Genomic DNA, 23962 nt, shown 5'->3' on the forward strand with positions numbered 1-23962 from the left:
CCTTCCAAACAAAACTTTTGTCCTTGAGTTTCTGTTTTCAGAGTTCCTATTTTATTTGCTTATGAAATGTCGCCATTTGCAATATGAATGGTTACGGGCGTGTCTAGCTTTCTTATATTTACCATATACTTTTCTAATTCCTCTTTCAAGAAGTGATTACTTGCTCCAGAATCCAAAATCATTGTCATTTTTCCATTTGTTTCACAACATAAATTTATTGCATACAGTTGCATTTTTTTCTCTTCTTCTCTTATAACGTTAGCTTTCCTTGAATTTTGAGTATATGATCTTTCTCTTCCTCTATTTCTTATTCTTTCTCTTCCACTTCTGTAACCACCTCTACCTCTGTCTCGCTTAGGACATTGTGAAAACTAGTGTTCTTGGCTTCCACATTTATAGCACCCATTTGAAGTTTTAAAACTAGATTCTATAATCTCTAGATTCTATAATGTCCGACTGTGAATTATTTTTAAGTTCTTCATCTAACAGTCTAGCTTTAATGAAATCTAACTTAACATTTTCTATTCTATTCCAAAACAGTGGCTACACTATTGTATTTTGGCGGTAAAGCAAACAATAAAAGACATACTTTATCTCCTTCATCTAATATAGATCCCATATCTTTGAGATCTCTTATAGTTGTATCAAATTTCAAAAATAGGCCTTCCATTTTTTAAAATTCCTCATTTTTCATAGTTAATAATTTTCTCCATCATGCCATCTTAGTCAAAGAACTTCTCCTTACAAACACATTTTTAAGTGTCTCAATTTGTTCTTTGGCCGTTATGCATTCTTTAATAATATCTAAATGTTTATCTGATATACCCAGAATAATAATAGATTGAGCTTTTGCATCTTTACACTCCCATTCATCTTTCTCTTTTCTACTTATTGTTGAGTCTGGTGGATTACCATCTATTGCCTCTAAGCACTTATCTTTTCGGCATAATATTTTGATCCCAAACAGCCAGTTCTAGTATCGATATCGGCGTATTTGTAAGTCATTTTTCTAAATTCCTTCGAGACTTTTCTCTTTTGACCTTGTCATTACAAATTCTTCTTAACAACGTTCTGGGCCCATAACCTATTGGTTTTGTTAGTCCTTGCAGTGGAAAAACTACAAATAAAATTAAAAAAAAATAAAACGCTGGCTGTTTTCTGTCAACTCAAAGACGTCAACTCTATATATGTTTTTTTTTTAAATCAATTGTCAAAATTGCACCACAACTGAACACAGACAAAATAACCTGAACATATACTAATATCTATAATTAATAATTATAGTGAGCCTGGTCTTGTCAAAAACTATATTCCATTGAAGATAATGGCCGATCGGGAAGGCCAGTTTCTGTGTCAGTCCCCGAAAATATCGATGCAGTTCATGACATGATTTTATCAAACCGGTGAATTGGGTTGAAACGGATATCTGAAGCACTGAATATTTCATAAGAACGCGATCATCATATAGTTCACTTCAATATGAACATGAGAAAAATTGCTGCAAAATGGATCCCCAAATGTTTGAATGTTGACCAAAAGCGTGCAAGGATAGAAGCATCGCGATCGATCTGTGCTCGATTTGAAAACGATGTAGACTTCTTAAACCGAATTGTTACTATGGATGAGACTTGGGTACATTTCTACGATCCAGGAACAAAGCAACAATCGATGGAATGGTGACACTCTGGTTCTTCAAGACCTAAGAAGTTTCGTGTCCAAAAATCTGCTGGAAAAATTTTTGCTTCAGTTTTTTGGGATTGCCATGGAGTAATCATGATTGATTTTTTGGATAAGGGTAGAACAATAACTGGAGATTACTATTTGACATTACTGACCACTCTACGGGAAAAAATTAAAGAGAAAAAACGCGGAAAGTTATCCAAAGGTGTTTTGTTTTTGCGGGACAACGCACACAAATCTCATGTTGCCATGCAAAAAACTCGTCGACTGAAAAAATTCGTAATTTATGGTTTGAATTACTAGAACACCCCCTTTATTCACCAGATTTGGATCTGTCCGACTATCATCTCTTTCCTCAACTGAAAAAAAGTTTATAAGATCGTAAATTTTCTTCCAACGTGGAGGTAATAATAGCTGTGGAGGTTTGGTTTGCAGAGCAAGAACAAACATTTTTTTAAAAGGTTTAGAGACGTTGCAGGTTCGCTGTAATAAATGTATCCAATTAAGAGGAGAATTTGTTGAGTAATAAAATATTTTGACATATTTCAATATGTAATTTATGTCATAGAGGCACTATGATTTATTACTTATTACTATTACTTATAATTGTGTTACTCATTGTGGTTTTCTTCTGTATATTGAAATTTCATTTTTATTTGTTTTATCTTTATTTAGTTATTTTTATGTTTTTTTTAGTTTTTACAAGTGTTTGTCTAAAATTTTGACAATTTTTTGACAAGAGCATTTCTCTCTCTCTCTCTCTGTTTGTAGAGAAGCAATTTGTTGTATATGGAGTTTCTTCTTTCTTTTCATATCCTTTTTAATGTGGACTCTCCAGCAAAGTCTAAGGTCATTCCCAAATAGTTTCCATTGTTATTATAAAGAATTTGTGCATTTTTTATTGTTATTGGCATATTTTGGTTTCGTTCGTTCGTAAAGTAAATGTTCCGAGAATCTATTTCCTTTTTTCATATTATCTCGTGTCCAACTTCCATCTTCCTTCCTAATTGATGGGTTATTTAGTATACACTTATAATCGTTTTGTTGCTTTTCTAAGTGAGTAATCCGTACTAATATTATAAGTTAATTCACTCAGGTTTTTAGCAATAGTTTCTAATGCGCTAGATTTCGAATTTTAGTTTAAACGTTACACATATCTAGTATTTGTGAAACTAGATAATTTTATGAAATAGAGTGAAAATTCTTTACTCCAATGTCTTATCGATAACATGTCCTAACAGGAACATAATGTCCTATTACGAGTTTAATGAAATAGACCAGGGTCGATAATTTTTGAAACCAAAAAAAAAAAATAAAAGAATTATGAAACCCACTGAAACCGGAGGGGAATTTCATTAAAATGAATTACGGGCGACCTGAGTTCGAGAAGTATGAGGAGGTGTGTTTTAAGGGTAAAAAAATGGTTTATCTTGAATTCCAGCAAAACTACAAGTCCTATGCAGTAAAGTTAATTGGCAAAGTTGTAGGTGATAAAACAATCTACATCTTGTATTCACAATTTTTTCACATAACCTCAAAACTTATGTGAAAAATTCGAATAACCAAGTTGTTGGTTCTTTATTTTTATCCTTTAAAATAAATTTTGTTCTACGAAATTTTGTGAGAACTTACCTTTTTATGACACAGCTACATTGTACTTTATTTGATTTAAAATATTTTTTCACCTTACTTTTATTTAATATCAAAAAAGCCTTAATTTTCAATCGAAAATTCTCGGGTCAAAATATTACCTTTTTAAAAAGTTGATGTGCCTCGTGCAAATTTCTCATTTCTGATTGTTTAAAACAATATATACATTATTAGTGTAAATGTTCTCAGAAAAAAAAGAGAAATCTAAAAAAACGCAAATTTGTAAATTTTTTTAATCAATATGTACAATTTCATAAAAAAAATGGATTGTTGTAATTTTTAAAGTTTTTGTTTAATTCTAATTACATTCATGTCATAGAAAATATCATAAAATATAAATGTACATGTAAATCGTACTATTGAATTTAGATTCCTCATTCTGATTACGTTATTCGTTATAATATTTTTTATAACGTGATTCTTGTTATTCATAAATACCTTATTTTGAAGTCTAATAAATTATTCATTAGTTTTTGTCTCCTTGATGGTATTTCTTCGTCGTTAGATTCGACAATCCTTTTCAATTCTTGTTGATTTTCGAAACCTTCAAGACCATCACCTTCTTCGTCTATAATATTATTTTCATTTTCCATTGGTTTTTTATCCACAATTTCATCTGAACCATTAACTTCCTCGTAGGTTTTTTTTCCAAATTGGAACAATTTTCAGAATCATGCTAGTTTGGTCATAAATTTGAGGATATTAAACAATGTTTTTGGCAGCCACGTTTTAAACTGTTACAACCAGTTTCATAGCTGCAGCAAATAGTTTTAAGCAATACTTTCAGAATTAATTCCTATTCTGTAAATTCGGGGATAATGCGACGTTGATGTTGTTTCCAGCCCCAATCTGTTGTTATCAGATGCTGATAATATGCCGTGTGAGTGTGAGGTTTGCCAACATTGATATTTATGAAATCTTAATTCAGTGTTATTTTCTCATTTTTAAATCTATAAATAGATTTGATTGAACTGTAATACATTTTTTTATATCATCTTTACTTGCATCTTTCTTATGAAAAAATTAGCTAAATCTGACAAATGTTTAGCGTCTAATAATGAATTTACGATATTTTTCTCCCCTTTTCCGGCACATCCAGATTTTGTATTGTAACCGGAAAAACAATGCAGAGATGACACTTTTTCTACGTGTCGAAACGTCATTTATTATCTATCTTTTAGAGATTTAAAAAAAATGATTTTAGGTCTCTTCTGTTTCAAAATTAGTTTTTGTTTAATAATTTTTAAAATATAGAAGTAAATTGACATTTCGACTTTTCTTTAAGTCTTTATCAAAATATGATATAGACAATGACAATTTGCATATTTATTTTGATCAATAGATCACGTTCATCATAAATATCTAAATAAGAATAAAATCAAACTAGAATTTATGTTTTTATGATATTTCATAGTTCATTAATGCAGTTCTCTTTTTTATCGTATTAATGATCTCTTAGTTTATTTTCTAAATACTGAGATGCCTGCCCTATGTAGACAGCGTCACAATTAGTACAAGGCACTTGATATATAATATTACTTCTTTTGTTTTTTGGTGTTTTAGATTTCAATGTTTTTTATGTTTTGATGTTTTGTTTCTGTTTTGTTTTTAAATTGATTGTAGTATCTGTTTATCTTTTTGTTGAATGTTTTATTTATCATTGTTCCCCATTTTTTATCAATATATTTTTTACAATTGATAAAAGAATGGAACAAAATTAGAGAATATACAGAAATACCTCAGAGCGAATTAATACAAGATATAGAGCTCACACTTACAACAATGTACCTTAAATATGAAAATGGAATATACAAACAAATTGAGGGTTGTGCTAAGGGGGCTTCCATTTTAAATGTTATAGCAAAATTGGTAATGGAAGATCTTGAGGAAACTGTCCTAAGCAAACTTGATATAAATATTCCATACTTTCTCCGATTTGTAGATGATTGCAGTACTGCCGTACCAAAGAATAAAATTGAAAACATAAATAAAAAATTCAATTCTTATAACAAAAAACTCCAATTCACAATCAAGGTTGAGCAAAATAATAAAATCCATTTTCTTGATGTCACATTATATAAAATTAACAATAACATAGGAACAGAATGGTATACGAAACCAATTGGTTCTCAAGATATTTAAACTTCGATTCGTGTCTTTCTATGTCACAAAAAAGATCAGTGAAAATAAGTTTGGCTGATAGATCATCCAACTATCAGATCCTGAATTTAGATGCTTTGCTATTCAAAAAGCAAAAAAAAACAAAACATCAAAACATAAAAAATTTTTCATTACCATATGTACAAGGATTTTCCCAACAATTATCGAATTATTTCAGTAAATGTGATATTAGTGTAAGTCATAAAGGACATTATCCAAATATTTCACTAAATTAATGTCTAAAACACCAAAAAACAAAAGAAGTAATATAATACATTAAGCGCCTCGTACTAATTGTGACGCTGTCTACATAGAGCAGAAAAATAGACTAAGAGGTCAACAATACGATAAAAAAAATAGGACTGCATTAACGAACCATGAAATATCAGAAAAACATAAATTCAATTATAAATATATAAAAAATTAATAATTCAAAAAGTATTAAGTATTTTTTGAGAAGAGTTTTTAGACAAACTCATACTAAAATTTTACGTAGATTCTAAAAATGTATTAATATGCATTATTCAAAATAACAAAGTTACAGTTAACTTCAGGTAGAAGTTGAAAAGTTGAAAAGATCGCATCTGAAAACCCAAACTTAGGAAGTTTCATGACAACGTATTTTGCCATATATATATATATATATATATATATATATATATATATATATATATATATATATATATATATATATATATATATATATATATATATAATGCATCTAAATGTTCTTGATTTTAGGTATCTTCTGTTTTAAAATTAGTTTTTTTTTATAGTTTTTAAAAGAAAGATAAATTTTGACGTTTCGACTTTTCTTTAAGTCTTTATCATGCTCATGCTCTATCATGCTCCGTAGGCGTCTATCTAGCTGTCAAAAACCATGTAACTCAATGTGAATAGAGTTACGTAAAGTGACTTGGTGGGGTATTTGGAAAGTATAGACGGAATTTCGATTCGCTACAAAGTTGTTCCAATTGTTACAAAGATGTGCAGGAATTTCTTCAATAACTATAGTTGCTGTAAGAAAATTTTAATAGGAATACTCATTAGTCCAAAGAATCCTACTGGATGGGAAACAATAGAAATCAAGGTCAATATTATCCGTTTAGTAATTATCGTAGATTTTAAATTGGAAAAACGTACTTACGAATTAGGCAAACGGATTCAAAGATAATTAAGAAAGGAAAAGTCGGAATTTTTAATTTTTTATAGAAGTCCTTGCAGTGAGCCCTGCTGTTTAGTTTGAGTAAATATTTAACAGCTCTCTTTTGTAGTTTGAAGATTCGCTCAAATTAAATAGCTAAATAACATTCCATACGTCACAGTTTATTACTGATACGTTTATTTTCTATCCACTGGAATGTTTCGCCAAATTATATGCTATAGACTGCACTTTGCGTGGTGAAGAAGATTCTGGCGATACATTTTGCAATGTCGTCAATTAAAACAAAGTGTTACCAAAATCTTATAATTACGATAAAAGGATAGATGCACTATAGATCCTATTTTTAAAACATTGCTTAGGGTGAGGCCGGAAGTAGAAGCAGATGATGCATCAAACACAATTAAGGTTTTTGCAGTGAGGCTGTCGCACGTTTGAACAGCATGGTGGGGAATGTGATAGGTGGGATACTCGGAGGTTGTTTCATTTCGGATTTTAACGAGTTTAATATGTCTTAAATTAATATACTCCGGATTAAAGTCTTTGTAAAATTGTTTTAGAGAAGACACTTTTGGATTTTTCGCTCGACTGCGAAAAAGTGTTTAAGAGTGGTTTGGTAGGAGTCACCGAGCAGAACATATTGAGGTTTAAGAGGTAAATTTACAATTAATCGACCGGTTTTGTCTCTGGTGGTATAATATTGAAAATGGATTTCGCATTCATCTTCCTCAGTAGTATAAGGAGGTAGATTCCAAAATCTCTCCAATGAATTTTGGAGATGGTCGGATGTGACAGTTTAGAAGGATGACTGAGAACGACGCACTTGAGTAGTTGTAACTGGAATTAGGTCACTGACAATCCATTTCAATTTAGTTTGTTGCAAAACGGGAAGGTTTCTAGCTAGTTTTATTTGACTAGGGTCTAGCATGTCAAAGAATAGACCAGAACCTATTAACATTTCAACTTCACCTGGTTTGTTGAATATACTATGAAGCGAGTAGCAGGTCGATAGGAATATTGAGCGTTTGAGTGTTGATGAAGTGCTGGGGCATGAGATTAGATATATTTGGCACTACTAGAGCAGGCATTTAATACCTATAATTGCCATGTTTAGATTTAATTTTAACGTTCGCTCTCTTTGAAGCTGAAAATGACGACTGATTGATGCAGGATATAAGCATATTGATCCTTTCGTAGGGTAGGTTGAGTTTTTCAAAGATGGAATTAGACTAACTTCCACTGTCTAGTATCACTTTTACTTTTTGAGTTTTCCCAAGTGTATTCACCAAGGTGATTAAGAGTAGGATCAATGCATTGGAGTTTTGAATGGAGGATAGAAATAACGAAGTATCAGAATTAGCAACAGGATGGGAGAGTTAGCTATATTGGAGAGCAGTGTTTGACGAACTAGCTCTGGTATTAGAGAGGTTTGAGAGAGGATGCAGAGGATGGTCTTGGCTTCTTTGAGTTGAGCTTTGATTATTGTCCCATTCAACAACCTTTTCACCTAGATTACTGAAGGATGACATTCATATTTCAAGGTAGGAAACTTGAGAATAGCTTTGATATGAGCGTGAATGATTGCTTTTTTATTCTCATATCGCTCGCTTAACAATTGCCAGGCTGAATGGTAATTGCTATCTGAGGCTGAAAGGGATTTGATAATATTAGAGGCTTCGCCTGTAAGAGTAGTGATCGAATTTTGCAATATTAGAGATGTGTGGATTATTATAAATGAATGATTCGAAAGTTTCCATGAAAGTGGTATAATAATCGTGGGAACCATTGAATTTTGATAACGGAATAGAGCGTAGTCGAGGGAGATAGTTTGATGAGTTCATGATAATTGTGGCGAAAGTACCGAGAACGCTGGTTTAGCTTGAAAGGATTGCAAAAGAGTTTTGGCTTGAGCTACAAATGCATCATATCGTGTCTCTCTGTCCCTGTCTTTGGAATTCTACATTATCTGATTCGAGATAAACTTTAGCCTAGATCCTAGATCATATATTTGACATATCGTAGAAAGAATACTACATTTAGTCCATTGGGATATCTGAATATTTATGTCTATATTAATATTGTATTGTATAATATTCCTTGAGGGCTCCTAAGATAGACCTAGTGTTTTATTCTGTTATCCTATTTGAAGAACAGATTCAATGTAAAAATTGCGTCATATTATTTATCTTTTTTTAATGTTTCCTGAAATAATCTTCACAATATTTTTTTTTCTTTTGAAAAAATATTTCCTGAACCTAATTCCTCAATATGTCAAAACTTCTCAATTTTTTCATTTTCACTCAAGGTCATACTCAACCAAGCAAACGACTCATTGTACTTCTAGCCAAGTACCCAAACGAATTCTGTATTTTGTAAGAAAAACATGTCTGGACCGAATCTTTTTCACCCAAAGAGTAAAATTGAACAGAAAATATGAGATCCTAGTGAATGAACATCTTCAGAAAAATGAAAATTTGGATCTGCCAATAAAATGTTTGAACGAATTTTTCGATTGTAGCTATTTTTCCGGCAATAAGCGGAATCATTGAGCGTTTGGTTTCTACGCGAGTCTATTACATGAATTTGTTCCATTGTTAATTCATATCAAAGCTTGTCCTACTCTTTTTACAGCGTTATTAATTTTATTGCACGGTATATTGAACATTTAACGTAGTCTTTTAGTGACAAAATTGCTTTTAGAGCAGCTGTCCAAGTGTGCACGGCAAAGAATCGTTTTGTTTTTATTTATTACACGAGCCAATGACCAATTTTAGGTGGTCATTTCAAACGTCACGAAACTTTCTGCAGTAGATCCTCTATACCTGCTGAAAATGTGAAGCTACTTCTAGCAGCCCTGTGTTGCCGAGGTAGACTACCCTAAAATGTATATATTTATAAGATTTATTCTAGAAGTATCAATCATAAGCGCAGAACATTTTTATTTCTCCTAATTGTTGAAAGATCTTTATACATATTTATAAAAAAAATTTTTTTGTCATTTCATAAGTCTTAAAATTTCAACAAAATAAATAAACAATTGTTAATATACAATGCCACAACGAAATTTCACCACCAACAGTCTGCCAGAGCGAGAAACGTGTCAGTACGAGTGCAAGTAAAACAGTAATATGGAAACCTGCGGGTTAGAGAGAAAACACATGTGGAGAGTAAAATATATGAAAGTTGAATATATATAATTTGAGAAAAATCTTATTATACTAATTAAAAAAGTACAAAATTTATATGTGTGGAATTATTATTAATTATTTAATAGTGTCTATCCTCGTGTGCACCATCAATTTGGTCTCCGTGATCCTCAATGAATACAAAATTATTTGAATCTTCTATTAACTGAATTTGAAACTCTAATATCCCATAATCTGTGAACAAGATTAATAATAATTAATATTTTACGATTATTTGATTTACATATATATATATATATATATATATATATATATATATATATATATATATATATATATATATATATTTGCTTATTTATATTGATCTATAGATCACCTTCATCATGAATATCAAAATAAGGATGAAATCAACTTAGAACTTTGTTCTAATAAGAAAAATTAATTTTTCCTTATTTGTAGTTTTATTAGATTTACAAAATAGAGCTATACATTTTACTTAAATTATTTAGATCTTTTTTATCATTCATAGCTTTTTCGTTCTTATGAATGTGAAGCATTTCTAAAATTTCCCTTTTTCGTGTATTAGATTCCGTTTCAAGAATTTTTGAATCTTTATAATTGGATTTATGTTTTTTTGATATTTCATGGTTCATTAATGCAGTTCTATTTTTTTATCGTATTGGTGACCTCTTAATCTATTTTCTAAATACTGAGATGTTTGCCCTATGTAGACAGCATAACAATTAGTACAAGGCACTTAATATATAATATTACTCTACTTTTTTTTGGTGTTTTAGATTTTAATTAAGTGAAATATTTGGATAATGTATTATGTCCTTTATGACTTATACTAATATCATATTTATTGAAGTAATTCAATAATTGTTTGGAAAGTATGATAAGGAAAAATGTTTTATGTTTTGATGTTTCGTTTCAGTTTTGTTTTTAAATTGATTGTAGTATATGCTTATCCTTTTCTTGAATATGTTATTTATAATTTTCTCCGGATAATTATTTTCTTTCAATGCAGTTTTTGCTTTTTGAATAGCAAAGCATCTAAATTCAGGATCTGATAGTTGGATAGTTGGATAGATCTTTTTGTGTCATAGGATGACACGAATTGAAGATTAAATATCTTGAGGACCAAGTTGGTTTCGTATACCATTTTGTTCTAATGTTATTGTTAATTTTATATAATGTGACATCAAGAAAATTGATTCTATTATTTCGCTCAACCTCGATTGTAGGTTTTTTATGATAAGAATTGAATTTTTTATTTATGTTTTCAATTTTATTCTTTGGTACGGCAGTAATGCAATCATCTACAAATCGGCGAAGTAGTTTTTTATTGGGAACGTGGCAAGGAAACACCAAAGTGGACTAACTCCAATATATTTTCCGAGCTTTCGAATACTTATTGTTCATCATCACTTAATATACATCGTTTGGGAAATAATTAATTAAGATTTCCGGTGACTTTTGATATTTATTCAAGCTTTTAGAAATTTTTAAACTCATAGAATTCAAAATGCAATATTCAAATTTCCTTGCCACTTTCCCAAAAAACTACTCATAATATGACTTGCAAAGACCTAGAAACATAAACCTATCAAAAGGTCTAAGAAATAAGAAATTGCATACATATGTATGCTATTTATACAAAAAAAAGTAAATACACTTTCCATCCATATTGGCATCATCTACTCTACTTCGATATCAATGTTGTGGTTAGCGATAGCATCACTTACTGTAGGTGGTAGCTTATTTCCCTCACACCAGTGATACTCGTACTGACCATCATTCAACACTCATTTGTTGTCTCCTGGTCTCAATATTGTAGGCAAATCCAGATGTGCATTTCTCCAAATGCAAGCAATATAATTCTTTCTTAATGCTAATAATTATTCAGCATCTAATCCTGGTTCGATAATTTCAAGGTCATTATTTTCATCCTCGTATCATCCATTATACATAGCATCTTGTTCCAATTGTTCTGTTTCCGTGGATGTATGTGGAGTCAATGGCTGAGGTGATACCAGACAGTTTTCTGGTTAGCAGTCACAACACTTTTTTCATCTCAATATTTTTGGCTACGGCAGTAAAGTTTACGTAACACTTGCTGTGGTATCTAATATCATCCGGTAAAATCACATCACAAAATCGCATTTGATGTTTCTTACGAGCGATTAACATTCTTCTACATTTATTCAAGTTTTCTACTGTATCAATCAGTAAAATTTCATCACCAGTTTTTTGCTAATTGCACAAATCATTTTTTAAAAATGTAACTGTAAAACTGAGTATAAAAAAGTCTGAAGTACACGTAGAAATATACCTTACGATACTTTAAAATTGTAAAACTGAACTGCACTCCAAAAATATTCGTAAACGATATATTCTAGTGTGAGTTTTATGTTGGAACCCTTTTTTATCCATGAAGTTAGAGGTTTAGTTATTTGTGCAAAATTCGGTATAAATTTCCTATAATAGCCTAAAAAGCATAAAAATTGTTCTATTTCTTTAGTTGTGTTTGGAATGGGGAATAGTTCAATAGCTTTGACTTTATTAAGATTTGGTTTGACACCATCTTTTGTGATAACATGTTATAAATAATCGGTTTCCTTTTTCAGGAATTCACATTTATCCAATTGGATTTTGAAATTGCTTTCTCGTAATCGTTGGAATACTTTTTTCAAATCAACCATATGCTCTTGCAATGACATTGAGTAAATTATTATGTCATCGAGATAGAGTGAACAAATGTCTCCTAATAATTCCCTGAGAATATTCTCTATTACGCGTTAGAGTGTCGCAGGAGCATCCATTAAACCTTAACTCATTCTTAGATATTCGTAATGTCCATTTTCTACAACGAACGCCGTTTTTTGTATGTGTTCTGGACGTATCTCAATTTGGTGGAACCCTGATGCTGAGTCTAATGTTGGAAAGTAGTTACATTCACAGTTTGTCTGGAATTGTGTCTATACGAGAGATTTGGAATACTTTTCTCATTGACTTTGAACTGACTTCCACTTGCCAGGACCATCGGCTTTCCTCTCGACGTTCCGTATAGCTGAGAAGGACGGTGAATTGCTTGGTCTGATTATATTTTGTTCTAAGATTTTTTACTTCTTTATGGGCGTATGGGTACGGAGAGCTTTTAGGATATAAAGGGATTTCATAGGTAGTACGAATTTGATGTTTTAATTTCACTTGTCGGCCTATTTTCTACACACATTAAGAAATTCTTTTTTTTTTTCGTCGTTTAGATGGTTCGTTCTAATTAAATTTCGAAATAATTACATTTGTCGTCGTTCCTAACGTCAAAATGATAAATTTCAAAATTATTTTCTACTGGAATCCTAGATATAGGGTATATAATAGTAAAAATTTTATATATTGTTAAGAATTTCAATATTTGCCCAACCGTTATTAGCGACTGAGATACATTCAGGTATTATACAATTGCCTAGAATTTGTTGAGGGTCAAAATTTCTCCTTTAATTGTGTGACGAGAATAGAGAGTTTAGTAAAGGTTTGATCTGGTATAAATTTAGATATATTATTGGCGTTGCCTTAAAATAATGAATAGGTAATTGGCTTTTTTTGACTTAATATAAGTTAAATTCTGCAAATGCAGGAATAGTTACAGAAATATACAAAGGTACATCACATAAAAAATATTTGGTTGCTCTAGAATCGATCAATAATTTTAGAAGAGAATTTTTTATTGAAATATAGGGTGACTCTGTTTTAAAGGATGAATTGTGATATTCTATCAAGGTCTCGTGTTGAGAACTGAATCTTGGTGAAAATTTTTATTATTCTCATCGTTATATTCCAGTTCACGGTGTAGTGAACGTTATTGATATCGTTTTCTTGAAATGCGTTATCTGTATAATTATCAACGTGTTCTATATTATACAATTCTTTGGATTTTTAGGTGATTGTACTTTAAAATGATTATTATTCGTGTTTTATCTAGTCATCGTAGTCATTTGTACAGGTTTGGACCTGGTTTGAATGTTGAAGCTTCTGGAGTTTGGCTGAAATTACAATTATTTTGGAGATATTTTATATTATTTTTCTTTTTAATGAAATTTATAGTATCTAGCATAGTACGAAGTTCTTTATTACGAACAATGAAACCGTATGGATTTCAGTAAAAAGAATTATAAAACTTGATTATTATACATATTTTGCTTAAATGCGCATGTATTTCTATAATTTTCATGGAATGCTAAATAATTCAAAATAACATGTAATACTTTCCTTACTCTATAATAAAATTGGTACAGGGATTCGTTATGTATTTGCCTTAAATTATTCAAATCGAGATATAAGCAAGTCTTATCTCCAGGATCACTAAAATTTTCAAACAATTCATGTTTAATTTGACTTAAGGTACTACATCCACCAATGTTAATAACTACTCTGGCATTTCCTTTCAATTTACCTATTAAAATTCTAAAAATTATAAAGTATTGATAATAATCGGCATTTGTATTATCGTAAAAGTAATTTACAATGTTAATGATACAATCTAAGAAAAATTGGAGATCATTCTCGTTACCATCAAAATCTGGAATGGTTTCGGCATGAACTTTACTAAAATTACCATTTTTAGATTATTTTCTATTAAAGAAAATGAGTTCAAGCTTTTTATTAGTGAATCTAATTCTAAACTATTATTATTAGATGTGTCCGTAATTAATGTTTCGGTAATTGAGCTTAACTCTATTTTGTTCTCGCTGTCACTGAAGAAAGCACAAGAGGAGTCTGACATTACACTAAATGAATATAGTTCCACTTACAGTACGGTTTTCATTTGCCCTTGGTCCTGGACTTCTTAATACTGATTACAAATTGAGGGAAAAATGTTAATGTTAGAGTATTGATGTGTGAAGTGTGCTGCGTTCGCAGTAACGTTTCCAATGATTCTGGGAATCAGTGCATACGTCAACAATAAGAATTATATAATTTGCGTCTTTATTAAAAGTCATTAATAGATTTTTACCATTCGAGGAAAATTCCCTAATTGTAAATGTTGCACTGTATGCTATAAAAATGATTCCATTTATTTTTTAAAACTGTTACTATGCACTAGTAGTTTATTTTTATTGATTTTTAACTAAAATTTATCAAATTGACGGCGGTTTTCAATTTACATTATCACTAGTTTATTCTGCAAAAACACGTATGTTCAACTATTCTATTACACTCGCCGTAAATAATAATAAGATATAAAAAAATTATTTAGGACAACCAGATATTTTAACATCATCCAAAACCTACAGCTTCATAATTTAAAGCTTTTGACATATCCGCCATTAATTTCAATCAAAACTTTTCGCTACCAACCCTATATTTTCTTTTATTTAATCGGCAAATTTAATGACCTCATGACATTTTTTTAGATCATTACTCATTCTCCTGGTGCCAACATGCAAGAATTTTTTGAAAAATATATTCCGGCATCGTCTATGCCATCCGATTATGGTGGAGATTTACCAAGTATCGAAAAACTAAGTGAAGATACCAGAAAATATCTACAATCAATGAAGACATTTTTAGAGGCAGAAGAAAAACAAATTCAGCTTTATAAAAAAGATTAGTATTACGTGAGTGTAGTTTGTTAATAAACACATTTTTAAACAATAAAGTAATTTTTCATAACGCAACAAAACTTATTTACAAGAATGAGCCAATATCTATAGAGAAGGAAAGTTGGGACCTATGCATCTAGTGACCAATTCTGACGGTGCAAATTCAAACTTTGCAGATGAAACAGAACTGGTGATCAGCGCAACTTCTACCACTGAGATTTCTAGTAATTTAAACACATAAATATTATTAGCAGAGCACTAAAGCATATAATCCAAAATCCAGTAGTAGTATGTATTTGACCAGACTTAGATTTTTGTACAGTGAATTCCCTATACCTACCAAGCAAGAAACAATAAGCCACGCGTGGTGAGAAGGGCTGGAGCTCAGATAGACCAGGTATTAAAAATTCACAAAATTGAAATGCATTGAACATGTCTACCATTTACACATTTGAAAATACATTGTTTTATTATTATTGAAACATAACAATGGCAGACCATTATCACGTGATTAACATCGTGGCAAATAATTTTAAATGTGGTAAAAAATTTTCAATTTTGAAATTAATTGGCCAGGTCTGTTGCTAAAATATATTTTGTTTATTATAGTCTTAGAAGTGTATATTTTTCACAGCAGACTATTTTAAGGTGAACAAACATTAATAGACAATGAAAATCTGAGTTACTGCCCGAGCAGATGTATGATGTTTCTATAAGTAGGTATTAGTATTGTTCTCACTCTCACCTATTGTTTATTCTCTTATACCTTCTACCATAGAGAAATTTAGAGCTTTTAATAAAAAGGGTCATATTGTCCCACCTAGCATAACGATTTTGCATCGAATATTTTCAGTGTATTTGTAAACGTTTTGCCCCGTATTTCCTGAGGGTTACAAAATATTTAGTGTTTTTGTATTTTGTCTTTTTAGTTTGACTATTATTTAATTCATTAACCTGAAATTATGTCAAGTGAGTTGAAGTGTATTTTTTGTTCCGGTGAAAAAAAGTGATGTTTCCGGAGAAACATCAACAAAATGTCGGAAAATTTTGAGGTTAAGAAAATTTCATGTACAGAAATACAAACATGTTATTCTCCCTTATGAAATTGTTGAGTCTGGGTATCACAGTGACTGCTATAAAGCATTTACTGCTTTGAAAAAAAAATTTTTCGATAAAAATGTAACGGAATATGCATCATTACAGATCAGTACGTTTCCATCAATTAAGCAACCATCAACGTCGGCTGATAGCTCAATAATTAAAGAGTCAATCATACAAGATTTACCTGTTGAAAATATAAGTATTCCTGAGGCAGATGAAGTAAACAAGAATATTGATACCAAAGTACCTTGTGAAAATTCTGCAGAAAATTCATCTAGTTTTGAGACTTCTTGTCCCGTTACTGCAATACATTTAAATAATTTGTATTTCTTTTGCAATAAAAAGCAGAAAAAATTCTGATGTTGAAAAGAGACATTGCATACTTCTGAAAAAGAAAATTTTGAAAAAACTATTCTGCAAATTTCAAGCTCGATACAGATGCTTATAATGAAATTTCCATAAAATTATAGACTCTTCCCAATAATAAAATATACTACCATGGTAGTTGCCAGCAAGTTTTTGGCAATGAAAAAAGATCACTTGTGAAAAGCACTGTCCATACTTCATGGCACATCAGTCGAGAAATTTATGAGTGTTTCCAAGGAAATATGTTATTTAAATGGGGAAAATGTTGTGAATCAAGGAACGTTACTATTTCCTGACGTTTTTACATAAACAATATCATGACATACTCAGAGTTCAGTGACATTATAAAGGGAGCGTAGAGATCAATATTTACTATTTGAAGGAAAAAATTCGTAAAATAATTCAGCTTAATAAGCGCATTGGAAACATCAAGATACGTTGCAAGTAGCTGAATCCATTTTACAAGATGAAATTATGAATATAAAATCAGGAAAATTAACCGACTATTAACTAGTCAACGATTAATGAAGAGCGAATGCGCAACACCACCAATTGTTTCCGATTTTTTCGCTTCGGTGATTGGAAATTATACTCGCAAACGTCATAATTGCGACAGTTTCAAACGTTATGTAAAATCTTTGCCACAGAACTCAATTTATATGACTCATAATGAGAATGTTAAAACCTCAAAACACATCTGCTTAGGCATGGCATTAGAAAGGCTTACAAGTAATTGATGTAATAAATAGTTACGGTCACTGTACTAGTTACAACCCTATTAAAGAATTAAAAACAGAAGCAACTTATTCATCAATTTCACGAACCGGATTATGTTAGCAATTAACAAAACTAAAAATCTTTCAACAGGTGTAGCTTTTGATAATTTTGACAGGTTTATTGTCACAAAAATCATTCTCCATGATACTTGACCATACGCCTGAAGATGATATCGAAGCATTAGAGGTTATAACACATAATAAGCGGCGAAGTCGATCTTTTGAGTCTATTGACCTTGATTTACAACAATGTACCAAAAATTCAAATAGACTAACAATATTCAATCAAAAATTGAAGAAGAAAAAAATATTATTTTAGATGAAAGTATTCATGATCAGATCGATAACATATGAATGCTTAGTCATGCTCTTAGACTATCAAAAACTCCTATGTGGGTTTGTTTTAACAGTAAAGCCATGAAAGATGATACTCCAATAATGAAGTAGTCTTGTAAACTATGAATCAATGCCTGTCAAGTTTGGAAAAACTGAATCAACCTTACATCCAATTGAGGTATGACATGGTTATCGCAAAAATTGATCTGCAGATTCAATGTAACAAAAAAGACACCTTTAAAAAGTTATTATACATTTGGGTGCTTATCATATAATGCTGTCATATTTCGAAGCGATTGGTAAAGTAATAAATATGGTTTATCGAAGATAATGATTGAAAGAGAAATTCTTGCCAGTGGGTCTGTTTCAAGTTTCATTGACGGTAAAAATTTTAACTGATACAAACGGTTACGGCTTTAGGATTAGAAGTTTCGCATTTTAGATCTTTTCTAGCCTATGAAAATTTCCAAATATCTGATGATATACGAGAAGAAATAGAAAGATTAGAATCCTATCAAACATCAGTATATTTCATTTACTATCAAGATTTGAAAGTCTGGCGTAATGAATATGCCATATATGAACAAGCTCTTAATGGCGAATTCGGGAAAAAAAATTTTATTTCAACATTTGCTCGAACAGAATTTATAATATCATTTCATTTATAATTTTATTAACATAAGAATAATAAATTTAATTACAAACAGATAAAATAAATATAAGATATAGACTGTACATACACCTGCTCGGGAAGAGGCTAAGATTTTTATTATCTGTTAATGTTTGGTCACCGTAAGTCTTCTGCCGTGAACAATATACACATCTACGACTGTAATAAACAAAATATATTAGCAACAGACCTGGCCAATTAATTTCAAAATTGAAAATTTTTTAGCACATTCAAAATTATCTGCCACGATGTTTATCAAGTGATAATGATCTGCCATTGTTATTTTTCAATTATAATGATAATAACAATGTATTTTCAAATGAATAAATGGCAGATATGTTCAAATGCATTTCAATTTTGTGAATTTTTAATACTTGGCCTACCTGAAATCCAGCCGCTCTCACAACGCGTGGCTTGTGCTTCTTGCTTGGTGGGTATAGGGAACTCACTGTACAAAAATCTAGGTCTGGTCAAATACATAGAGGTTTGTTCTCTGTCTGTTGGACTAATAGGTTAAAAACTGTACAGAAAGCGTGTGCAGTGAACAAACGAAGTGCACTTTTAACATTATTGTAAGAGGATTTGCCGATTACTATTGTAGGAAAATATATTTTTTCAATTTATATTAATAATTTATGATATTATGTGAAGACGTAAACTTACATTGTTAACTTTTATTGCCTATAATCCCATAAATATGGTAAACAGAAACTCACCTCGGATTTAAACCTGAGTTTATTGCGGACTTAGGTGGTTGTTGCAGACATTATTACTGACCTATCTCTTACAATTCGGTGAGTTATGTCTTTCCCACTTAAGTTCAGACGGATTATCGCAGAAACCCTTGTACAGACTTGGTGAAATTCCGGACACTTTACTCCATTAGACTTTTTTGTTAGCTATCAATAAATCATTACCTACTTCATGCCGGGTAGTTAACCTTTGTTTTACATTGTCTTTTATATCATCTTTTTATTTGTTAATTTCCTTTCCTACTCTTGTGTTTTCCTGTATTAATTTAAGTAGTTCCTCCGAGAAATATTTTTGTTTCATTCTTGTCTAAAGTATTTCGTTTCTGGTTTCCTTCTGTTTCCATTTGATATCCTAAATTTATTTTTTTATTTCTGTTTTTATATCTTTCATATCACTTTTAATTTGTATTGTGAGTTCTTCTAGTATCTTTTTAATTTCTTCTATTGGAACTGTTATACATATATTGGCACATGTGATCTTCCGAGTATTTCGATTTCCTTAAATGCTTTTTCTTCCTCAAAAGAATTATCGTGCTTTGACTTTTTTCTATTCGCAATAATCCAGTAAGTATAACGTTCTGCGTGCAGTTTTAATGCTGCACTCTGTTCAATCCGAATACCACACCCAAACACGCCAAACTAACCGCGAGTTTTGATAAGATGGTAGTATCGTTATTACTGATCTATTAATTAAGTAGAAATTTCTGGAACCGTTAATGATATTCACACTGTCTACACTACCACTATACCAACACTGTCTGAGGCGCGTTTTGATAACTAAGTTATCGTATTTAGCAACAGAAGGTAAACTTCACATAGTTTTCTGTTTTTTATTTTTCTTTTAAAATTTTTTTTTCAAATGCAGTAAAAACTTACCTCTATGTCTCACATATACTCTAATTTTTTTGATTTAAAATATTTATGTTTTTACTTCATTTTTAATCAAAAACTCTCACGTAAAAATATCGCCTTTTTTTAAAAAAGTCGCTACGGTTTTTGTTCGTTACTACTTTATGAAAGTGTAAAAAATATACATTGCTGTGATAAGTGAAAATACAAGAAAAATCGGTATAAGCCCGAATCCAAAAAATGTTTTAATCATCATGTACAGTTTTTGGTTATTTATTGCAATTTTATACTTCAACTATTTATGTTTATCAATGTTAATTGGAATCTCATGTTTCTCGAGTAATTAATGTGTAAAATTTGGTTCGCACACTGTTCCTAACAACGAAGAGGACACCGCTAGCGGCGAATGACGAACTCGTACTACAACAGAAACCAATAAGTTTTACCAGCGAAGAGCTCGAAACAGCCCTAAGAGACATAAAAAACGGCAAGGCACCAGGACCTGATGGCCTTGAATTATTTGAACGAACTTGAATTAAAGAAGTTCATTCAGTTAATTGCCCCGGACTAGGTAGTTCCAAGAGTCAAAGTTTGACGTTAAATCCAAATTAAGTTCGTCGTTTTAAAAAGCCTATGTCCAAAACTAGAACCCTAATTAAATTAAAAAGAATAAAGTACAAAATGTAATCTGTGAAAGATTTCACCAATTTATAGACTACCAAAAAAAATAATTTATAACTTAATTTTTCAACATTTCCCGAATGCAATAAAAAAAGGTAGTCTATAACTTCGAGCCTAGCCTAGTTCATAAAACAGTAATTAGAACTATTTCTGCTTTTACAAAAAAAGATCTTACCTGAATTTTTGAAATCGGCGGAAGGCTCCTTTAGGCCGGCTAAATCCCGCTTTTCAAAAATCTTTGGAGAAATTAATCTTCACGCTAGCACGGTCGCTGACCAAAAGAATAAGGTAACTACCTCTCCAATTGTCACATTCTCAATCTAAAATATCACGACTTCCGCAAAAATAAAATTTGGAGTCAAATTTAAAAATTTATAATCAAATCCGTAATGAAAAATTTCACACCGGTTGACAGTCAAAAGGAAAATATAAATGAAGTTAGCAGTAGACTTCTTTAGCAGCAATAGGTCAATTTCAAAAACACCAACTAACTAATCACTCATTAAAACAACCTTTCAACGGACTGAACAACCAAAAATCAATATCCGCAAAATTTACAAAATACTGCACGAATAACTTAACTCTTGAACAGTTAACTAGATGTTGCTCGAACCTTCTAAGGGGAAGCAACTTGGCTCTTACAAGCAACATAATTCTGCAACCAGCTTTACCACGTCTGGCAAATTTAGAATAATGCTTGCGTCCTGTAGACCAAGACTTAACCTCAAAAGAAAATAAACCAAGCATTCAATTTGTTTATATAAAAATAGGACAAAAGGACAAATTAAACTGTGCTAAATAACTTAAATTCCAGGAACCCAGTATATCACCAACAAGTACATACAAAACTACGAATGAGGTATGAAATATAATATGTAAATATTTCTACTCAAAGATAAATAATAACTTATAAAGAAAATTATTAACAAAAAGAAGTAGGTAGGTTTATATCGTATAATGTTAATAACAAAAGTAAGGCAAGCTGTTTGCAGTGAAAACGTTACAATGCCCCCCTCCGAGGAAAAAATGGAATTGCTTGTAAGACTATTTTTCTAAAGATCAACGCCTTGACAAAATCAAAGCTTTTGCCTGTTTGAATTCGCGTATCACTCGCCTATAAAATAGGACTCATCATTGGGAAAAGGTCATAATCGAGATAAAGTCACAATTAGTAGGGTCCAATCAAATAGCAAAAGAGGAACAAAAAAATTAAAGAAGGTATCGTATATAATGTACACTTGTAATGTGAAGAAAACATTATACGTAATATAAACTATCAACTAACTACACAAACTAGAAGGCAAAATCGAGAGAAGTACAAGATAGATGTTGCTATCTAAGATCCAAGCAACACTAAAAAACTATTCAGAAGAAGAACCATCTGAATCACTCGACTCATCGGCCGAAACACCATCATAATAAAGCTTGAGATATTTTATGTGCCACTTTCCTGCTTTAGTTCCGTCAACATTAGTCAATTCATAAGCAACCTTGGAATATTTCTTTTTAACAATAGACAAAATATACTTTGGAGCTATTTTTGCTATAAACTTATTAGCAGCATCAGGAAGAACCTTATTAGTACGCCAAACTCTGCAGGTACTAATGGAGATGAGTACCAGCTGTCAATGCGGTGGTCAATATCTTGATGAAAGCAATGCATGTTGCTGTAGTAGCAGCTATAGTGGCTACACGAAATATAAAGGAAGAAAAGATCAGACATGGCATTATAGGGAAGACTCTATCTAAAGCAGTATATCCAGTTTAAGAAGAGCTGGGAACTTAATGGCTTTGAAGTATATGCTAGGTATGGACATGGTGGGGTACCTAGTAACATTGCCCCTGATAAACTTATAACACTGTTTGAGGACCTCCACAGAATATCACCATCTCAGGCCATGACATTGAGCACGAAGACTATGATGCCGACAACTATCACCCAACTCCACACTGCACACGCCAACCTACAATTCCCTGGTCAGAGGATTAGGAAGCCAGATATAGACTCTGATGATGAGAACAGTATTGTAGATTACTAAAGCTCATCACAACCAGTGCTCCAACAGTTGACCCGCCATATCCATAATTAAAAATTAGATAGCTTTATCAAAGTCGAATAAAAGAACCGAAGCTGACAAAAATAATATTCTAAAATACCCTGTATAAATGCTAACACTTGACGGTCCAAAGAGAAAAATCCAAAATGTAATAGACCTTAATTTGAAAAAAAGAGGATTTCAACACCATATACTGGAATTTGAATTAATACGCAATTAATTCAAGTTAAATTTCCACATGCTTGAAATCACAAAAAAAACTGTATATTGTAGTGCTTTGTCCACAAAAAATTGACACTAAATCATAGGGTACATAGAGAGTATAAAAAAAATATTGATTATTTACAATATAATTGTAACTAAAGCTAGCTCCATTTGTTCAGTCGTTAGCATGAAAAACTCTGTTTCCCTTTGAGTTCTGGATTTGACAATGGTCAATTTTTTTTTATAAATTAACTGCATTTGATTTATACATTTGGATTAGACGTATTATAATGAAATTTCCCAAATCTGGATATTATTGTTGTACCAATTTTAATTGAATTATTTTAATTTGAAGAGTTACATATTTTACCAATGACTTGACTATATAATTCTAAACTAATAATAATGAATTGAATTTTTACATTGAAATGATGTACAGTGCGTAATGGTTCAATCCCATTCAAAATTTTAAGGTACTTTAAGAGAGCGTAAGAAAGCTCCTTCTCGTATTTACAGATTCCCGTCAATCACCCTCTTGTAACTTTCTCCTATGTCATGAAAACCATCAAGATTTACAAAATCACATATTTTTAATGTAAATATAAGTATTTTTGATTTACCGTATATTTTAATAGTTCATCTATACAATCCGATAATTTGTCCATATTCTAAATATTCCTTTGATACACAATTTATTATTTCAACTAATCCATGGTCTATGATCCTTGTGAATTTTAACACCAGCTGAAACTTTATTTTAACAACC

General features: G+C 31.1%; 1 protein-coding gene and 1 long non-coding RNA gene across 5 annotated transcripts in view; one reads left to right on the forward strand and one right to left on the reverse strand.

Moving 5' to 3' along the window:
• LOC130895115 (alpha-tocopherol transfer protein-like) overlaps positions 1-15484 on the forward strand; it is a 27729-nt gene extending 12245 nt beyond the window's left edge. For all 4 annotated transcript variants that reach the window (XM_057802269.1, XM_057802268.1, XM_057802271.1 and 1 more), the window contains one exon: positions 15216-15484. In XM_057802269.1, the coding sequence (XP_057658252.1) occupies positions 15216-15413 (198 nt within the window). In that variant the 3' untranslated portion in view covers positions 15414-15484. The remainder of the gene's footprint in view (positions 1-15215) is intronic.
• On the reverse strand, positions 9816-23962 carry LOC130895118 (uncharacterized). Its single transcript, XR_009059434.1, has 2 exons — positions 23817-23962; positions 9816-10032 (listed from the first exon to the last, which is right to left on the reverse strand). It is a non-coding gene; the product is annotated as an uncharacterized LOC130895118 (long non-coding RNA).

The sequence above is a fragment of the Diorhabda carinulata genome, chromosome 6 (assembly GCF_026250575.1).
Source record: "Diorhabda carinulata isolate Delta chromosome 6, icDioCari1.1, whole genome shotgun sequence".
Taxonomy (NCBI): Eukaryota; Metazoa; Arthropoda; class Insecta; order Coleoptera; family Chrysomelidae; genus Diorhabda; species Diorhabda carinulata.